Genomic DNA, 18863 nt, shown 5'->3' with positions numbered 1-18863 from the left:
AAATTTAATTTAATTACGTTTTGATTAAATACAGTCGCAAAATGGATTGGTTAGAATGCTATTGTAAGTTGACAGTTAATTATGAAAATTTGTGGTAATTGGTTAGGGACCTTTGTTAGTCAAAGACATGGCACGTGTCTTATCACTTAAGCTAAATTTTATTAACATGAGATGTAACATTGACTTGATTCTCTCAAGCAAATTGCGTTTTACTAAAGTGGCGGAAAACAATCATATCTATGCACACCTCCTCCTAACAATAAGTGTCTTGATACCCTAAGAACACCAAAATTCTCAATCAAATCATAAAACAAAAGAAAATTTCTATATATTCACCAGTTACACTAAGAAGAACCAATAGCAAGTGTCCTGTTATTTTGCCGGGAAAATAAGAAATATGAAAAAGAGAGTTCAGTTTGAATTTGGAGTCTTTTATTTCTTGGACATCAATCTACTGGGGTGGACAGTGTAATATCAAACTTGGGCCTAGTATTTGGAGACTTAGGTCTAATGGAACATAGGTGCTCGGCCCATATGGGTTTGCTGCAGTCAACTTGAATACGTCCAAATCCGACTCGATTTCCACCATCGGGCGGGTTAGAATTAGGTAAGAACTAGTATGAACCCAGGTTGATCAATTTTCGAGTTGGCTTGGGCTTAAGACCTTGCCCTCTCGCACTAACCTAATCCTAGTTCGACTCCTTGCTCGAATTCTAATAAATAAATGGATAATGAACCCTGGTGGATTTCTATTTTTATTTAAACATCAATATTATTGGGAAAGACGGTTTTCGAACACCAAATCTTGATTGCATTAATAAATATAATCACTTGTGCGACAAGCCTGTTGTAACAAGCTTATAAGTTTTTGTGTTTTTGTTTAGTTTGAATCTTGAAACTTTAGCACTAATGTTGTTTTTTTTTTTTTGGTCAAAGGTAAATATTATTACCTAGCACACATACATAGATGGTGGCCCACTTACAATAAACGAATCAACTTCCCTTGCAGACGCCGAAGATCCAACAATGTAAAGCCCCATAAACGAAAAGAAGAAGACTCCACCTACCTGCAACAAGAACCACATATATCCAAATCGCAACCACCAAGGAAAGGAAGTCGGTGGAAAATCCCACAAGCAATAGCGTCGAGAACGGCAGACAAGTGGATGGTGGTGGTGTAAACATCCAAGCCGGAGCTCTGCGCACCATCCGATTAACTCGCAAAAAGCGGAAAGGTGAAGCAATTACAGACCTGGAAATTTGTGGGAGTGAAGGAAGACGGAGCCAAATGGGATAGATAGAAGATGGATTGATTAGAACCATGTAGGTGAAAAAAGAAGCAGGAAGAAGATAAAAGGGGAAGGTCGGAATTTGGGGCTTACCGATCGAAGGCGTAAGGGGATGGTAGTGAAAAATGCAACTCTACAACAAGCTTTGGTTGCAACTTTTCAAGGTATTAAGCGAATTCAGTAAATTGTTTAATTTTGGCATGAATCAAAGGAATACTTGTAAAATAGTTTGGCAGAAATTATAAAAAGGAAAACTAATGAAAAATGGTTTGAAAACTTTGAGTTTTAACGATAAGGACAAAATAAAGGATAAAGTGAATAGTACTAGGATTTACTTTTTAGTGTAAAAATATGATTTTTCGTTAAAGTGAACAGTACTGGGAGCTTTTCGTTAAAGTTCACATTATAAAATTGATTGGTATTCGGTTGAGCCTATGGGTTAATTCTGCGGGTTGAGCCCCGAACCGACAGAGTTGGACAACCTAACACCGAATTATAGGATGAGTTTAAGGACATTTTACTTTAAAAAGCGCATTTGAAAGGAATATGTATCATTTTTATTCATGTTTTTTATTTATTTTTTTATTTTTATTTTTATTTTTAATATAACATATTCATGTTTTAGTAATAACCAAATTAATGAATAAAACAATAAGCGTGTCCTATTGACATACCTAAAAAAATAAAAGTATGAGATAACCAAAGAAAGTCGTTTAATTATCTCAATACTCATTCCTTTTGATTTACGTTTTTTTTCATACCAAATCTTTCTCGTCACACACAACTAAGTATGTGAGATCCCATATTTTTATATTTTATATGAAGATATTAGAACGAATTATAGAATCTTTGTACATTTTAACCATGCATGCTAGACGTTATGTATATGTAGCATGCAATTGATTCATGCTTAGTATTACGTGACTAAGCTTTATGGCTTAGCATGAGCTGACATCACTAAAGTTGGAGGTGGGAAGTCTATGAAGCTAGTTGTCGATTGATGGTTACACCTTCATGCATTTGGATAGCTTACTTGATGACTATGCTTGATTTAGCATGAGGTGGTAAAATATGAATCCGGATTCTCGCCAGGTCCTCTTTGTGAGGATTCTGGGGATTTACGAATCGTATCCGTTCATGGTACATCGTGCGGTCAAAAATTATTTTAAATATTTTTATTTAAAATTAAACACAAACAATACCTGACAAAAATTGATCGCACGATGTACGATAAATATACACGATTCACAGATTCTCATGATCATCCCCAAAAGAGTTTGATATGTTGAGATTGTTTGTGAGAATCCGTAAGAATCATGTATATTTGTTGGATATAAGTCAACAATCTGTGATAATTTATATATGCTAATAAATAATAAATGCAATAGAAACTAACAAAATATAAACTAGAATATGAATTATAAAACAGACAACTTGAAGATCGAGGCTTGCGTACCGCAATGTCCTTGAAACAGAAATTTCGTCCCTACTCTGTGCTTGTAGTTCTACGGACGTCTGCTTCACCAGGATTCAACGATCAAGTTAAAATTCCAGCATCGGAAAATTTAACTTCTGGCGAATTTAGTGTGGTTCTCTCAGTAAGAAGGTTTATGAATGTAGAAGATGAAGTTTATTATTTCTGTGTTCTAAATGCTATGCAGATGTATGTATATATAGCAGATAGATGCCTGTTTGCAACAGGTATGAGAGTGGGGTGTGACTGTTGGGAGACATCTCTTCAGAAGGGTGCTTTGCTCTGTGTTCAGAAAGAACTCTCAGACTTCATCTGAAATGATGAGTCTTTTCATAAAAAAATAATTAATTAATTAAATTCGAATTTAATTAAAAAATAATTAAGTAAATCCGAAAAATAATTAATTAAATAATTTAATTATTAGAGCCCCAAGGCCCAAGGCCCATCTTTTGACAATTAAATATATATTAATTATAATTAATTATATATTAATTACCAATTAATTATTACACCCCAAAGCCCAACCCCAAAGGTGAGCCCAATTTTAGTCTCCGGGCCTATTACTCCAATCACTTTCTTTAAAGGACAAAACCTTATAAAGTGATAAAATCTTTTGGGAATGGCCAATGTGGGACAAGAAAATTTCTACTCAAACTACTCAAATTTCCAACAATATTTATTGTACATCGTGCTAAATAGTACCTTATGTTGACACCTCTTGCGCATGCAAATAGGTAGTCATCAGATATTGCTAAGCTTATCAAAAGAAAGAGAGTATAGGGTAGGAGAGTTTGATATGTTGAGATTGTTTGTGGGCTTGTCTTGTCGAGGTTTTAGTTATCAATCGACGGGAATTGTTTATGTAATGTGTTCAAAATATTTTTATTTTCGAATATTGAAAATGATGACTTATTATGGATTTTTTACTCTATTTCCAAATAGAATATGTATATATATATATACACTATAAATACACACACACACACACACACATTTTATGTGAAACTACTTGGGATTGTTCATGGAGCATGAGAATTTTAGTCTTGAGTTATCTGAGGGATAAATGTATGGCACACGGGGGCATTAGGGTAGAATTGCCAATTTAGGGGTCAAGTGGTGAGCTACATATTATGAAGGATAACCAACATGTGAAGGGATGATGATATGAAATTATGTGGCTAAAGCTTTGATATTAATTATTACATTTTGTAGTGTGGATAAAACAGCACCTTGACTGTATTTTACATATTCTACTCACTGGGCAACTGTGATTGTTGCTCGTCCCTCACCCTTTTATATTATAGATGAGTTTACTTGGCAAGACAGAGAATAAACAAGTTGAGGTTGTGTTAATTAGACGAGGAATTTAAGGATTTGTTCTATTTTTGTACACCTTGTAAAGATTTTAGAGTTATTTTACAAGAAAAGTTTGTTTTTCGCTTTTATTTTAATTTTTACTCGTGCACCAAACGAGAGTAAAATTGTTCACCAACTCTGAATTTGGTGTGTGACAAAGTATGTATGTATTAAATCCATAACTTATTTGAAATATTTAAACGAGTATAATTGTTGACATTCATTTTTTTAACCATCTGCAATTTAAACTAAATATTTTATAAACTTTTTAAGTAATTCACGAGGCTAAAAAAAGCGTAAATTTTATTATTCTGTTGTTTGAATTTCAAAATAATTCATATGAAATTGAAAATTTTCGATAGAGCTACAATATTAGGGATTAGGATTCTATTTGGATCCTCTTTGTGGAGATCTAAAGGACTAATCTATTATGTTCGTTTATCGTACATCGTACGGGTCAAAAATTATTTTGAATTTTTATTTATTTAAAATAATAAAAAAATAATATTTAATGAAAACTAATTACATAATGTATAATAAACGAACACGATTAATTGATTTTTCAAATCCTCACAAAGAGAATCTGAACAGGATTCTCATCCCTATATTAGGACATCATGAGACTCTTGTGTCATTTTATATTGTTGCCAATGTGACATGTCCTTGTCATGTGGTTGATAATAAGGCACGTCACATGTTTCCCTCGTCGACTATTATTATATTTGCCAATTTGTCATGCCATGCAATTCATGCATGCATGCACATGTGTCAGATCTTACACCAATCAGCCATTTGTTCATGGAAAATGATCATCGCTAGATCCTTTTTACTAGGAATCTCTAGATTCTGTGATCGTGATAGCTGATCGTATATTGTATGGTTAGTTTTCATTAGGTACTATTTATATTTAAATTTTAAATTTCAAATGATTTCTGATCGTATACGATGAACAATCACGATTACGGAATTCTTAAGAAGAGGACCCAACGAGGATCCTTTTCCTTTGTTTATTAGACTAACTACGAGCTTGCTTGGGAGTACCTTTAAATGCAGAAAGCATTTTTAGTGAAAACATTTTTTAAACCAATATTCCTTAAAAATGCAAGTAAATTATGGAAAAATACTTAAAATGTTTCTTAGAAGAATCATATAACTGATGTTTCTGAGAAGAAGCACATAACTTATGTTTTTTGTATGAAAAAAGCACATAATGGGTATTTTTTGTATTAAGCACTCTTTTAAAATCCAAAAATATCTTTAAAGCACTTCGATTATTTTAAAAACATTTCTAAACTAATCATAAATTGTTGTATTCGATTCTTACCACCCAAAAATAATGAGCTGATTTTCGTTCGACCCAAAAATCCCATGCAAAACTGCTTCCTCGTTTGATAACGACAGTTGAAGTGGTTAGGAACGTTGAAGTGCAAAACGCGGGAAGCGCGTACAGCAGGACCGAAATGCCCCCATCGAAACGGTCACGTTTTGCCTCTCTCTCACCGCCTCCCCTCAGCCGTCCATTTCTGCATAAAGGGAGTTGAATGCTGCAGAAATCTCACGCGTCGTTCCCGAAGCCCCTACCCTCCCTCTCAACACAGAGGGAGAGAAACGCAGACATCGTCTTTGGGGAACTGATTCTTCCACTGCTCTGCTCCGCTCCCAAAATTCCACCTTTTCAAAAGGGTATGTGAAATTTTTCTTTTTTATTACATTCTGAATATTCAATTGAATTTATTGGAAAAAATGGGTTATTGGGTTAGGCTCAAAAGATTAGAACTTGATAATTATAGGTGGGTTTTTTGAAATTTTCGAATCCGAATTGAAAATGGAGAAATTATCAATTTTTGATATGGTAATTTATACTTCAAGTAATGCAAATTGCCTGAAAGCGACATAGAGGGTGTGTTTAAAATCTAGATTTGTATAATTTAGTTTTTGTTGGAACTATCAGATCCATGAATTGACAAGCATTATGGGAGTTGAAATGTCTGTTTGTTAGGTATTTGAATTGTGTTGAATGTTTGTTTGTGCTTTGGGGCCGGCATGTCGTTTCTATAGAGACATAAAAAGTCTGCATTGTATCTGGGAGAGATCTTGTTCTGGTGTTGGATATATTTTCATTTGTGTTGCTTGATTCCTATATATTTAGTTTCATCGGTTTCCGAATAGTCTTATAGCCTCAAACCCTTTGATCCACCGGTAAGGCTTGCTTTCATTCCATCATTTTCGCTATATTGATTCTAATTAGCTATATTTGTGCAATAGCTATTGTAAACATTACCGTTCAATTATCGGTTTCTACAGAATATAATATATGAGGCAACTGTGAATTCTGAGAAGTAGGATCGATGTTTTCTGATGACCCTTATCCGTTAGCAACAATGCCTTAATCTGCAGCCAAATCTCAGAAACAGACCATTTTCTGATGACCGTTGAGTTGATTCTCCAATTTAAAAAAATAAAAATTTGACAAACCCTCACCTGTCTTAATATTTTAGAAATGCAATTAACGTGTACTGTGAATCAGTGAATTCTTTTGATCTGATATAACTCTTAAGCTAGTTATCATAATTCTGCAGAACTGGAACTTAGGCGCCAATGTGTAAGGTGAAAAACATCCGCGAGAGACCAGCCCCAGTTAACAAGGATGTTTCCCCAACGGTTCCTCCATGGCCTGGTCCAGTGACAAAGAGTCTTCATAAGGGGTCATCAAATGATGGATCACCACAAAAGGGGTACAGCTGTGTTTCTACAGCAACAAGAGATTTGTGGGATCGTCTATTTGATGAAGGTTATAAAGCAGATGTTTCCGTTAATACTGATGACGGTGGAATTATTTATGCCCATGCTAACATTCTTGTAAGTTTATTTATTCAACTTCCTTTGCGATATGTTAAGCCTCTCTATTTTCTGTTTCATCTCTCCTTGAGATTTAAGGAGTAGGGGTTTTATCTCCCTTATTATATCCAACTGGACATCACTTATCTGAATGTGGGAAAATTGTATTTGATATGCTTACCTATTTGTACATTGTTTTACCACAAAATGATATAGTACTCCAAAACATGTATAGTCTTGCCAGTTGTAAAAGGAAACATTGATTTTCAGTTTGAAATTGTATCCTGTCAGTAAAATGTGACAATGGAGTTATTGTTTATACTAACACTGTAACTTGATGCTATTGTGACAGGGAATGGCTTCTCCTGTAATCAAAGGCCAGTTGAAGCAATCAAACCGGTTTCGTCGTCAACGATCAATCTCAATTCGTGGAGTTCCAGTGGATGCAGTTCGGGTTTTTATTCGATTCTTGTATTCTTCCTGGTAACAATTCTTCCCCTATCGTTTCTTCTCTTTTACTGAATTTCTTGGAGTGCATTTGATGCCTTAAAAGTGGCCTTTGGGTGAGATTTCATAACTAAACCTAGGAGGTTTACTTGGAGACCCATTTTGAATTATGAAACGGTGAAAGCTTTTACCGTACCTAGCTGGCATTTGTAATGAATGTTGAATGATCAACTTTGTGGTTGTTTTCTGCTTGAATTCTTCATTAACCTGCACAAACATAGTGCAATAATAAAACATTTATCCATATGCCAATTTTATTACAACGAGTTTTTTTATTGTAATAGTAAGATGGCACAATGTGATAGTATACTGATTGTAACTGGTTTTTTGTGTTTAGTTACGAGATGAAGGAAATGGAGGCTTTTGTTGTGCACTTGTTGGTGCTTGCTCATGTATATGTGGTTCCCCAGTTGAAGCAAGAGTGTGAGAAGAAGCTGGAGCATGGTTTGCTTACTATAGATAATGTGGTTGACATCTTTCAACTGGCACTACTGTGTGATGCCCCTCGGCTTAGCCTCATTTGTCACCGTATGATCCTGAAGAACTTTAAAACTGTTTGTACAACTCGAGGATGGAAAACAATGAAGAAGAGCCACCCGACACTAGAAAAAGAACTCGTGGAGTCGATGATTGAAGAAGATACTGTAAGGGATCTGTATGCGTTTGGTTTCTTCTTCTTTCATTTCCTTGTATCTGTGTGCAGGGCCATGGAAAGTCATGCTAAAACTCATTCATGCTTGAATTCATTTTCAGAGGCAAAAGGAGAGGATCAAAAAGATAAATGAGAGAAAAATTTATATGCTCTTATACGAGGCAATGGAGGCTCTTGTGCATATATATGAAGATGGCTGTCGAACAATTGGACCATCTGATAAGGACTTTAAAGAGAACCAGGCACCTTGTAAGTATGTAGCCTGTAAGGGACTGGAATTGCTTGTTCGCCATTTTGCTGGCTGCAAGTTGAGAGTCCCAGGCGGTTGCATCCATTGCAAGAGAATGTGGCAGCTGCTGGAGTTACATTCCCGCCTTTGTTCTGATTCCCATAACTGCAGGGTTCCTTTGTGCAGGTGTGCCTACTAATCTTTCTTTGTTTTTTCCCCTTTTTCCTTTGATTCTAGGGTGGGGGATGCGAGGGTCAAACTCTTGGTGTTGGCGTGGCGGTAGTAAGTGCTCCAACCACTAGACCTATATGCCCCGATCCTTCCCCCACATAGTTTCATATAAGCATTGCAGATTTGAGTTTTAGACCATCTTACATAAACCGACAATGGGTGCAAAGGCGTAGAATCTTGTAATGACACAAGTTCTAGAATTCCTGAAGTGAGAGTCTATGCTCTCAACATGCCTTCTCACGTGTAGGACTTGAGCCAAACACGTAGACAACTTCATTAGGTCATGAGCCCAATATCGGGTCTACATGGTCTGTCTATTTTGATACCATGTAGAAATAGGAGCATCCAACCAAAACCAATTGTCAATGGGATAGAGAGGCCCGAGACCATGTATATTTTGAGACTTGTGACAAGGTTCGAGGAGTTCCTGATGTGAGATTCTATACTCAACAAGTTTAGGTAAGTGATGGCAATGCTCAGTAGATGGATAAAATCAAATTCATCCAACGGTAATCAATGGGTTGGTGAGGAAAAATATTTGCTTTGTTTTGAGCACGAAAGCTTCATAATGGACGTTATGGAATGTTTTGTTTTGTTTACGCATCCTGTGTCTAAGGGCTGGTTTGGTATTGCTGTGCTTTGAAAAAAAGCTGCTGTGAGAATAAGCGGCTGTGCTGTGAGAATAAGCGGCTGTGAAATAAATCAGCAGAGTGTTTGGTAAACTTTTTTGTAAAAGTGCTTTTGGAAAAAAAAGCAGTCTAATAGTAGGTCTTTTCATTAAAGAAGCTCTGTAGCTCCGTGTGCTTTGAAAAAAAGCCATTTTTCAAAAGCTGCAAATAGCAGCTTCAGCTTTTTCCTTTGATTTCAGCTTATTCTCACAGCAGCTTCCAAAATAAGCCTTTTTTTTTTCAGTTTACCAAACACCTAAAATCCTCACCGCTTTTTTTCATGGGTGCTTTTTTTTTAAGCACCTCACTTCCAAACTAGGTCTAATTCTGGAAACTGTTTTAAATTCAGGAATTTTAAGGAGAGAATAAAGAAGCAGAGCAAGAAAGACGAGATTAGGTGGAAAATGTTAGTGAAGAAGATTTTGACAACAAAGAGAATCGCAGGAGCGCCATTCGTTTCATCTGCATTTGTCAGCACTTTGTGGCAGTGAAGTCGTCGTCTTTGTTCCCACGCAACGGAACACCTGATTTAAATTTTCGAAATTTGTTGTGATATGAATGAAACCAGTGTTCCGTTTCCAAATTGGTTCTACAAAATATGTAAGATAATGTTTAGCTCAAGTATACATGTGAAGGCATTGAACTCCTCATTCATGTATTTGAGGCCCCTCACGTACAAATAAAAAGGGATGTCAACTGATCGGGAAACTTTTGACAAAAAAATTAGTGGGGTCATTCCTTAATAATACATTTACACGGCACTCGTATTTGATTGGAAACGTGTGGTTTAAAATTGTAACTTTTTCTTGGGTCATGTTTACTTGCAAGGAATAAGATCATTTTCATTCATGCGTTTAATAAAACCTAAGGAGTGAATAGATAGGTGAGTCCCATGTTGATCTTGGTGGCATACCGAAAAATCATACCCCTTACCATGTAAACATGTCATTACATCGTTGAATGTGAGTGAAGTAATGAGTTGGAAATTAAGATACGTCTCTAACTCAAGATACGTACAAAGCTCGATTCCCTCCAATGCAACAACAAAACAATATTGTTAGATTGAACCCATTACTTGTGGAATTATTTTGCCTTTTCATAAAGGTGATTAGATCTTTAGAACGATGTAGTCTTTGTTTGCTTTCCTTAAAGTTTGAACATAAATATGAAGACATTGACAATATGTCTCCTCCTCCGCCTCAATTATTTCACCAAATAATAAATTAACTCCAACATTATTCAAGTGGGGTAAAGAGGGAGGGGGGGGGGGGGGAATTAAACAAGACAATGATTAAGAAATATATATAGCTGCTAATTATTATTGATTTTATATTTAATTTGTGAAATTAATGCAGACCACAACACCAAAACATTCTTCTTTTTCCTTCAAAATGTGTGGGACTCTCTGGATCTGGATGACGAATCCTATCCTAATTATAAATGTTTATACTTTCAATTTTCCCCCCTTTTCTTCTCTTTTAGCATGAGTGTACAGCTCTTCTAAGTGTCGTTCGATGCTTAGCTTTTTCGACAATGCACCCAAAATTCTCATACAAAATCTGTTGCTTCGCTTCTCCGAGAGCCTTACCTGATGAACTGACTGGGGAATCTCTGATCTGAATCAGGATGTTCTTTATATTGGAAGACTTTCAAAACTGCCTTCCCTCCTGCGTTTCTTCTACTCCTTTTACATGCTTGTAACAGAACAAAACAAATATACTTGTGCTGCCGCTTCTTCAGTTTGGACATATCGATGACCCTGATACTATCCTCTAACTTATGTGTCTTCGCGTGCTTCATGTACATATTTTTACGGTGACAAGCTTTCATCATCTGAACTGTTGTCTTGTCTCACGTTATACCTGTTGAGAACTGGTAGAGGAGCAGTTGATGCTATGCGGAATGATCTAGCAGAGCCCACCAGTGTTCTATCCTGCATACTCCCCACTTCCTTGCAAACTTGGTCCAATATGTTTAGAAAATCTCTCACGATCATGAAGATTCTGAAAGGGTGGGCTTCCTCCTTTGCTGTATCCCCGTGAAAATATTCAGTGACCTCTTTCACCAGAAATAAAGCCTTTCTTTCATCAGCCTTGACCCTAAGAATTTCATCCTTGGCCTCTTTTAGAAATACCTTCATCGAGTTGAAGAATTTCCCTTCCATATCGGGTTTCTCATACTGCAAAACCAGTTTGACCTTCTCAAGCCCCATTTCAAGCTTTGATAGGTAGCTACTTAGAACATCTGAGTCCATTCCTGCTACTTTCTTGAGGTTGCTGAGGTCTCTGCCCAGCCCTGCAACCATTTGCAATCCTTGCTTTCTAAAACCATCTTCCTTGGTCTTGGCGGGCATGTTTTTAGCATCATCATTTGTAGAATCAACAACTTCACCTTCGGATTTTATGATCTCTTGGACCACAAAATGGAGCAGTGTGGTCTTTCCATCAGTTGCCTTTACGTCTACTAGTTTTAATAGTGTATCAAGTTTGAAAGATTTAGCGTCGCCACGATTGGTCCCAACATTCATTCGGTTCCCTGTCTTGAGAACAGCTTCAAGGAGTTTGAGGAATAATCGACTGCTCTTTAGTTCTTCACTTGCGTCCTGAAGAATAACAAGATATTATGTATCAATTTTTATGTCAATATTTATGGAATTAAGAGATCATAAAACAAAATATTTAATTTCAGCCGAAATACCTCCAGCGTTTGAAAGGACTTCCTCAGGTACTTCACTTCTGTATCAAAATTAGCTCTGTATAGCATTGCCTCAACTCTCTTAAAGGCAAATGGGATATCGAGCACAGCCTTCAGAAAGCGTTCAGCAGTCCCTAATTTTGAGACGTCACCCTTGTAGTCTCGAAGCTTAATTTCTTCTTCCTTTGTTGGAGCCATCTTCACCAGAGTTTCCAACAGCTCAACGCCCAAGCCTTCGGGGTTACCTGTTATGTACAAACAAATAATGCACATGATGTAGCAAATATAAATACCACCAAAACACGGAGGGAACGAGAGAAGGTTAACTAGTGGCTGTCATACATTGACACCAAGTGATCGAACTTTCAAGGGGTGAATATGCAACACTGATAAATTAGAGAATTTGTTTTTATTTGATGTAAGCTTTTCTCTGTGCTTGAATTTTGAGTTCTGAGGAATAAGAATGTTTCGAAAAGTGTTCCTGTTTATCTGAATGTGATTACATAATGGGTTAAACTGTTTGTGCAAATCAGATTTCTACATGGCGAAAATTAAAAGCAAACCAAGACTGACCTTTCAAGAATGCCATTGATAGGAGCACAAGCTAGTATAAACATTAGTTGCAGCAATCATTCAGTTTGCAGTTAAAAGAGCGGATAAAGCTTCAAAGTATTCCTCATACTGTAAACTTCATATTTATTAAAAGTTTTAATCAACAGGGCAGTGCATTTCTGTTGACAAAGATTTCACCTGAACCTATTGCTTCTTTTAACGGAAAACTTTAAAGACGGTATGTCATTTCACAGGGGAGGTTGTAGGGAATCAAAAAAATTCTGTTGGAAAAATTGCAGGATTACTAGAAAGTAAAGTTTGAATATATATAAAAATAAAATTAAAAAAAATAAAAAATAAAAAATAAAAAGTATTAGCAGCTTGAGTCCTCGCGTGTTAGTAATTTGCTCTTATATAGCGCTACAGTGCTTTCGTTCTCTCTTCTTCCTCATATTCATAACGGATATGATCATGTCTGTGGGTGGAACATAGTGTTAAACTGCTTTTACTCTTATTTACCAAGTAACAATAATGACTTCCAGCTTAAGCTTTTTAACTGTCACTTTTGTATTGACGTCCTCCATTATCTCCTTGTCTTCTTTCCTTTCCCAAACAGTGGCTCGATATAGAATTCATGCCTCCGAACAATTTGTGTTACTAGAAACTCATTTAATTTTATTAGAATTCATGATATCCATGATCCCTAACCTTGCTATGCTTTCAGTAAATTGGGCAAACAAATTGATGACAAAGTTTCTATATCACTAAGCAGAATTAAGGAGTTAAGTAATCATCAGAAATGAGAAAGAAGTAATCACTTACCGTCTAAAAGCGCTTCGGTGACCTCATCTCGTGCAACATTCAGTGCTCTCAACAGTATAGCTATGTTTTGTGACTTCTTTGGATCCAAAACCCTGTTTTCCTGCTCAACAGGAGGAAGAACTGACCGTCTAGTAGTCTCTTTCGGGACTGAATTCCCCGGATTACACCCGAAAAGAGTCTCCATCATGTCCTCATTTAACCTGCAAACAAATTAGACATTACCAAAAATCAGAATGTGCACACATTATTCAATTAGCTTGATTTCAGCTCAACTTTACTTACTGGAATGAGCTCGATTTCAGCTGATCCCACACGGTAGCGCGGTCAGAGGTTGCCCGGACCTTGTCCCAGTGCAGAGGCTTCAGCTTGGGCTTTGCCCCTCCGGAATCTTCATTCTCAAAACTCTCCGAAGACGCCAAGCTTTCAACAACTTGCTCAGTAGGTTTTCTTGTCCCATTTTCCAAAGGCCCTTTCGGGATTGCTGCAAAGGAGGATTGTGGCTGTGGCTTCACCGGAACTTGAGCTGGCCTTGCAGAAACCACTCTTTCTGAATCCCCAACTTGCCTTAATATCGTCGGTCGCGACGGCGGCGGTGGCGGAGGAGGCGGAACAGGGGCTTTAGATACACGAGTCAAATTTGGTGGAGGTGGGGAGGAGAATTTCGGCCTCTTATGAGAAAACGATGGAGCTCTCTGTTGGGCGTCGTGGGTTTGAGTCTGAATTGGCATTGGCGGCGGGGGAGGTGGCGGAGGAGGCGGCGGCGCGGCCTGGTTCCTTGTGGTGGAAGAAACCGAAAGCCGGGATTTTGGAGAAGTTCGTTTCGAGTGGTGAATTGAACTGGCGACGTGAATCGGAGCACAATTGGCGACTCCATTGTTGCTGCTCTGCTTCGGTGTGTAGTAGCTGTCGTCGTAGCTGATGGAGGAGCAGTTCGGCGAATGAAACGCCGTTTCGTTGCTCTCTTCATCGGAGGATGACATGGCTGACGGCGAGTTGAGGTTCTGAGGAGGGTTGGTCAAAGGAGGAAGCGGCTGCAACTCGGGACTCGGCCGGTACCGATCCAATCTTTTGACCGAGTTGAGTCTGTGATAAGGAGACCGGTTCAATTCGGTCGTTGTCGGCCCGCTCACGGCTTCGCTGCTCGTCGTCGACGTGCGGCTGGGCTCGACTGTGCCAATGTAGAGGAAGCTCGAGGGTGGGATTCTCGGGTCGTCAGCGTATCTCTGGGTATCGGGTCCTCCGCCATTGACGAGTTTCTGAGACTCGGACGGGTGTTTGACTCTGTGGCGGTAAAGGAAGAAGGCGAGGCCGGAGAGCATCCCGAGAGTCACAATTCCGACCGAGGCGGCAATGGCGACTTTCTTCGTCCCCTTGGTCGGTTGCGGTGCTTGTGGGTTCTGCACAGGGGTGGCATTAGACGGCGCCGGAGGGGGTTGAGTCTGATCTGGGGTCGACCCAGATGGCAACTCATGGAAAAAGGGCTGGTCGCTTGAAGTGTCGGGCGGAGGGGGCGGTGGAATCGGCGGCGACGGGGCGTCCGGCGGAGGAGAGGAGCTGTCTGGAAACAGGGGCTGGTGGAGAATTCTTCTGTGGATTGCAGTTAGTGATTGGAATTGAAGAGCGTGGAGGGAAGTGAGTGAGAGGGAGAGAACAATGGAGAAGATGAGCTGGTGAGAAGGAGCTCGCAATTTCATGGTGGAGTTTCAATGGCGGAGTGTTGGGTTCTGGCTTTGTTTTTGTTTCGCAAAATAAACCCAATTCATCGTCGTCGTCGTCGTCTTCTTCCTTCGTTCTTTCAGTGATTTTGTTGTTGGGATTTTGATTTTTTCTGTTTGTTTTGGTTGCCAGAAATTGGCACAGAGAGAGGAGAGAGAGAGAGTGAGTTGGAGGGGAAGGGAAGCTTTTTTGGCTGCAAGATCTGGGATGCGGATGCCCAAGAGTAGCTTCTGACCTCAGCAGTAAGCCGCATTCCCTCTTTTTTTTTATTTTTTTTTCCTTTTAAAAAAAAAATATTCTTTACACCTGTTGCCCTATTAGTCATGAATGTTCGTTAGTGTTTAAAAAAGTTAACATATGAGATTAATCAAATTATACCCAAGTATTTTATTAGTGGGGTTTCTTCTAAATAACCCCCTAATAGAAAACTAATTTCTACCCAGAACACTAGAAAAATTAATCTCTTGTGAACTATGTTAAGGTCATGTCATATGATTCAAATAAAATTGAGTTTGTAGGGTAATGATCATGGTTGATATTGAAGATATGGAGATTTTAAGTCACATCTTGATTTATATAATAATTTTAGATAATTTGATTTTTTCTTTTTGTTTTAGTGAAGGGGATGCAAAATCCTTATTACGTGAATGTGACCTATCTCTGACTTAGTCTTTCACTCGCATTCGTCATTTGAGCTAACTCAAAGACATTATGTTTGTATAAAGACAAATTCGTCTTTTAAATCGAGAAAAAATGGTTCGTTTATACCTTCTACTAGAGGCATTTTAGGTAACGAAGTTTTATTTTTGTTATTAATTTGTAGTTATTATATGATGTGGTATACCACATGGGATTTTCTTATTAAAATTTGTAGAGCTTAACTTCATAGGATTCCTAAACAACTATACAATGCAGTCACCAAAAGATTTAGCATTTTAAATCTAATTGAGGAATGATACTTAAATTTTTTTTAAATAAATTTAACTGTGACTTTCTCACACCTGTAATATACATTTTTTTATTGCATTATAAATTATAGAGACTGTCTTACTTGAATAACTTTTAATACAAGCGACAGAAATAAAAATTTAAGCTTAAAAATATAGAGGAGAATACAAGAATATGAACAGCATTACTAACAATAATACTTTCATTTTAATTATCATTATATTAGACAAATGGTGGTGTTATGCACATTTTTTTTATCTTCTGACACTTTAATTTTTTACTATCGGATCGAATAAATTAAAGAACATAAATTAACATAAAATATGTGAAAAGTAAAATAATGTATATAACCTAAACAAATGGAACGATTTTTTGTGCTACTTTGTTGGTGTTTATTTTATAGTGGTGAAAGGGAAAGAATGAGAGTTGTCGTAGTGAGAAGAATATAGTTTGGTGGTTGTTGTATCAAATAAATGAATGGACGATGATGACGATGTAGTGGTGATATTAAATTTTTGGAAATCTTAGAAATTCTGTGATCATGATTATTTATCGTATATCGTATGGTTAGAAATTATTTTAAAATTTAAAATTAAATATAAACAGTATCTAACAAAAACTGACCGCACGATATACGATGAATGATCATAATCACAGAATCCCTAGGTTTTTTAGAAAAATAATCCAACAAGGATCATTTTCCATATTAAAAAAAGCACCACCTTCATGTCTTTAATTGTTCCTTTCTATTTTTAACTCTTATTTTACCTTTCATCGAGGCCGAGGCCCAACAACGCAAGGCAAGGCAAGGCACATATTCTTTTCATGTTTCCCACTTGCTGCCGTTGGATCCCGACTATCCCCCCCTACTTTTACAGTCTTTTTAGATCTGAATTAGGATTTAATTATATTTTATAAAGTAATTTAAAAGTTAAAAACTTTATTGTTTAGCAATATACCAATTGTATTGTTTTTTTTTCACTTAATCAATGAAATATTTATGTTAATTAGACATAGGCTAATGTACCAATACGTCTATTGTGATTTTCACTACAAGAGTCAAAATAGGAATAAGAACTCATAGAATTTCATAAACCTCTTTTAAAAATTATAATCTAGAAAAAGACAACCAATTCTATGCTTCAATATAATTACCAAGAGTAAGCGCTATTGCTTGTTTCCAATACTCGGTGGCTTGATTGAACCAAGCCTCCGCAATTTCGGAATCTCCTTGTTAAACGATTTGGGTCAGAATAGGGGGTAAATAAATTCATCGAAATTTACTGAAGTATTATATTACAAAGAATAATTAGAGGAATTGTATCAATATCCTGACCTTATTTTATATAAATAATTGTATTATATAAATAAAAAGAATTTTAAATAATAATAATAATAATAAATTCAGGGTTCTTTTCTTGTAATTCCTTACATAAGGATTCAGAAGCTATCAGATCTCTGCTTACACAAGCAAATTGTTGATAAAACTCCAAAATGGCATTTTCTTTTGACCCAATTTTTTTTTTTTGATACAACGAATAACACATGAATTTTAAATCATTATAAATAATTAAAACTTGGCTCTTCTATCAGTCCCTCTTTCTCTTTGTATGAATGTCACATGAGCTTCTTTTGGCTGCAAGATCTGGGATGGGGATGCCCAAGTGTAGCTTCTGACCTCAGCAGTAAGCCGCATTCCCTCTTTTTTTTTTTTTTCCTTTTTTTTTTTAAATTTTCTTTACACCTATTGGTCATGTGGATTTGTTCATTAGTCTTTAAAAAAAGTTAACATATGAAATTAATCATATTATACCCAAGTATTTTATTAGTGTGGTTTCTTTTAAATAACCCCCTAAAAGAAAACTAATTTCTACCAAGAACACTAGAAAAATTAATCTTTTGTGAACTATGTTAAGGTCATGTCATATGATTCAAATAAAATTGAGTTTGTAGGGTAATGATCGTGGTTGATATTGAAGATATGAAGATTTTGAGTCACATCTCGATTTATATAATAATTTTAGATTTTTCTTTTTGTTTTAGTGAAAGGGATGCAAAACTCTTATTACGTGAACGTGACCTATCTCTGACTTAATCTTTCACTCGCATTCGTCATTTGAGCTAACTCAAAGACTTTCTGTCTCTATAAAGACAAATTCGTCTTTTAAATCGAGAAAAAATGGTTCATTCATACCTTCTGCTAGAGGCATTTTAGGTTACGAAGTTTTATTTTTGTTATTAATTTGTAGTTATTATATGATGTGGTATACCACATAGGATTTTCTTATTAAAATTTGTAGAGCTTAACTTCATAGTAGTCCTAAACAACTATACAATAGTCACCAAAAGATTTAGCATTTTAAATCTAATTGAGGAATGATATTTAAATTCTTTAAAAATAAATTTAACAGTGACTTTTTCACACCTATAATATACATTTTTTAATTGCATTATAAATTATATAGACGGTCTTACTTGAATTACTTTTAATACAGTGACAGAAATAAAAATTTAAGCTTAAAGATACAGAGGAGAACAAAAGAATAAGAACAGCATTACTAACAATAATACTTTCATTTTAATTATCATTATATTAGACAAATGGTGGTGTTATGCACACATGTTTTACCTTTTGACACTTTAATTTTTCACTATCGAATCGAATAAATTAAAAAACATAAATTAACAAAAAATGTGTAAAAAATAAAATAATATATATAAACTAAACAAATGGAACCATTTTTTGTGTTACTTTATTAGTGTTTATTTTATAGTGGTGAAAAGGAAAGAAGGAGAGTGTCGTTGTAGTGAAGAGAATCTAGTTTGGTGGTTGTTGTTATCAAATAAATGAATGGACGATGATGACGACGTGGTGGTGATATTTAAA

The 18863-nt window shown here is 36.3% G+C and overlaps 2 protein-coding genes across 3 annotated transcripts; one reads left to right on the top strand and one right to left on the bottom strand.

The window, feature by feature from the left end:
- Positions 1–1061: 1061 nt before the first annotated feature.
- On the top strand, positions 1062–10023 carry LOC103403981 (BTB/POZ and TAZ domain-containing protein 4). 2 transcript variants are annotated; one of them, XR_011577672.1, is made up of 7 exons: positions 1062–1453; positions 5534–5802; positions 6699–6978; positions 7310–7440; positions 7802–8108; positions 8218–9185; positions 9564–10023. XR_011577672.1 is itself a non-coding variant. In XM_008342836.4 (7 exons), exons 3-7 carry the CDS (start codon positions 6718–6720, stop codon positions 9733–9735), a joined length of 1155 nt encoding a protein of 384 aa, XP_008341058.1. In that variant the 5' UTR covers positions 1062–1453; positions 5534–5802; positions 6699–6717; the 3' UTR covers positions 9736–10023. The 2 variants fall into 2 exon arrangements, 1 of the variants encoding a protein (XP_008341058.1); XM_008342836.4 differs by having other exon boundaries at positions 8218–8531; positions 9594–10023.
- A 512-nt stretch (positions 10024–10535) lies between these two features.
- Positions 10536–15287, bottom strand: LOC103426851 (formin-like protein 6). The gene is made up of 4 exons (XM_008364929.4): positions 13595–15287; positions 13313–13512; positions 11942–12183; positions 10536–11846 (listed from the first exon to the last, which is right to left on the bottom strand). Exons 1-4 carry the CDS (start codon positions 15004–15006, stop codon positions 11055–11057), a joined length of 2646 nt encoding a protein of 881 aa, XP_008363151.2. The 5' UTR covers positions 15007–15287; the 3' UTR covers positions 10536–11054.
- Between the last annotated feature and the right edge of the window lie 3576 nt (positions 15288–18863).

The sequence above is a fragment of the Malus domestica genome, chromosome 02 (genome assembly GCF_042453785.1).
Source record: "Malus domestica chromosome 02, GDT2T_hap1".
NCBI lineage: Eukaryota > Viridiplantae > Streptophyta > Magnoliopsida > Rosales > Rosaceae > Malus > Malus domestica.
This window is presented reverse-complemented; position numbering and strand designations above follow the sequence as displayed.

What these genes read in the sequence shown, in the direction of transcription:
- LOC103403981 (XM_008342836.4), top strand. Translation starts at nt 6,718, where the DNA reads ATGTGTAAGGTGAAAAACATCCGCGAGAGACCAGCCCCAGTTAACAAG. An exon ending in CGATTCTTGTATTCTTCCTG is followed by an intron (nt 7,441 to 7,801) that starts GTAACAATTCTT and finishes TTTTGTGTTTAG; the next exon opens with TTACGAGATGAAGGAAATGG. An exon ending in TGCAGGGTTCCTTTGTGCAG is followed by an intron (nt 8,532 to 9,593) that starts GTGTGCCTACTA and finishes TTTTAAATTCAG; the next exon opens with GAATTTTAAGGAGAGAATAA.
- LOC103426851 (XM_008364929.4), bottom strand. Translation starts at nt 15,006, where the DNA reads ATGAAATTGCGAGCTCCTTCTCACCAGCTCATCTTCTCCATTGTTCTC. An exon ending in CTGAAATCGAGCTCATTCCA is followed by an intron (nt 13,513 to 13,594) that starts GTAAGTAAAGTT and finishes ATTTGTTTGCAG; the next exon opens with GTTAAATGAGGACATGATGG. An exon ending in AGTCCTTTCAAACGCTGGAG is followed by an intron (nt 11,847 to 11,941) that starts GTATTTCGGCTG and finishes GTTATTCTTCAG; the next exon opens with GACGCAAGTGAAGAACTAAA.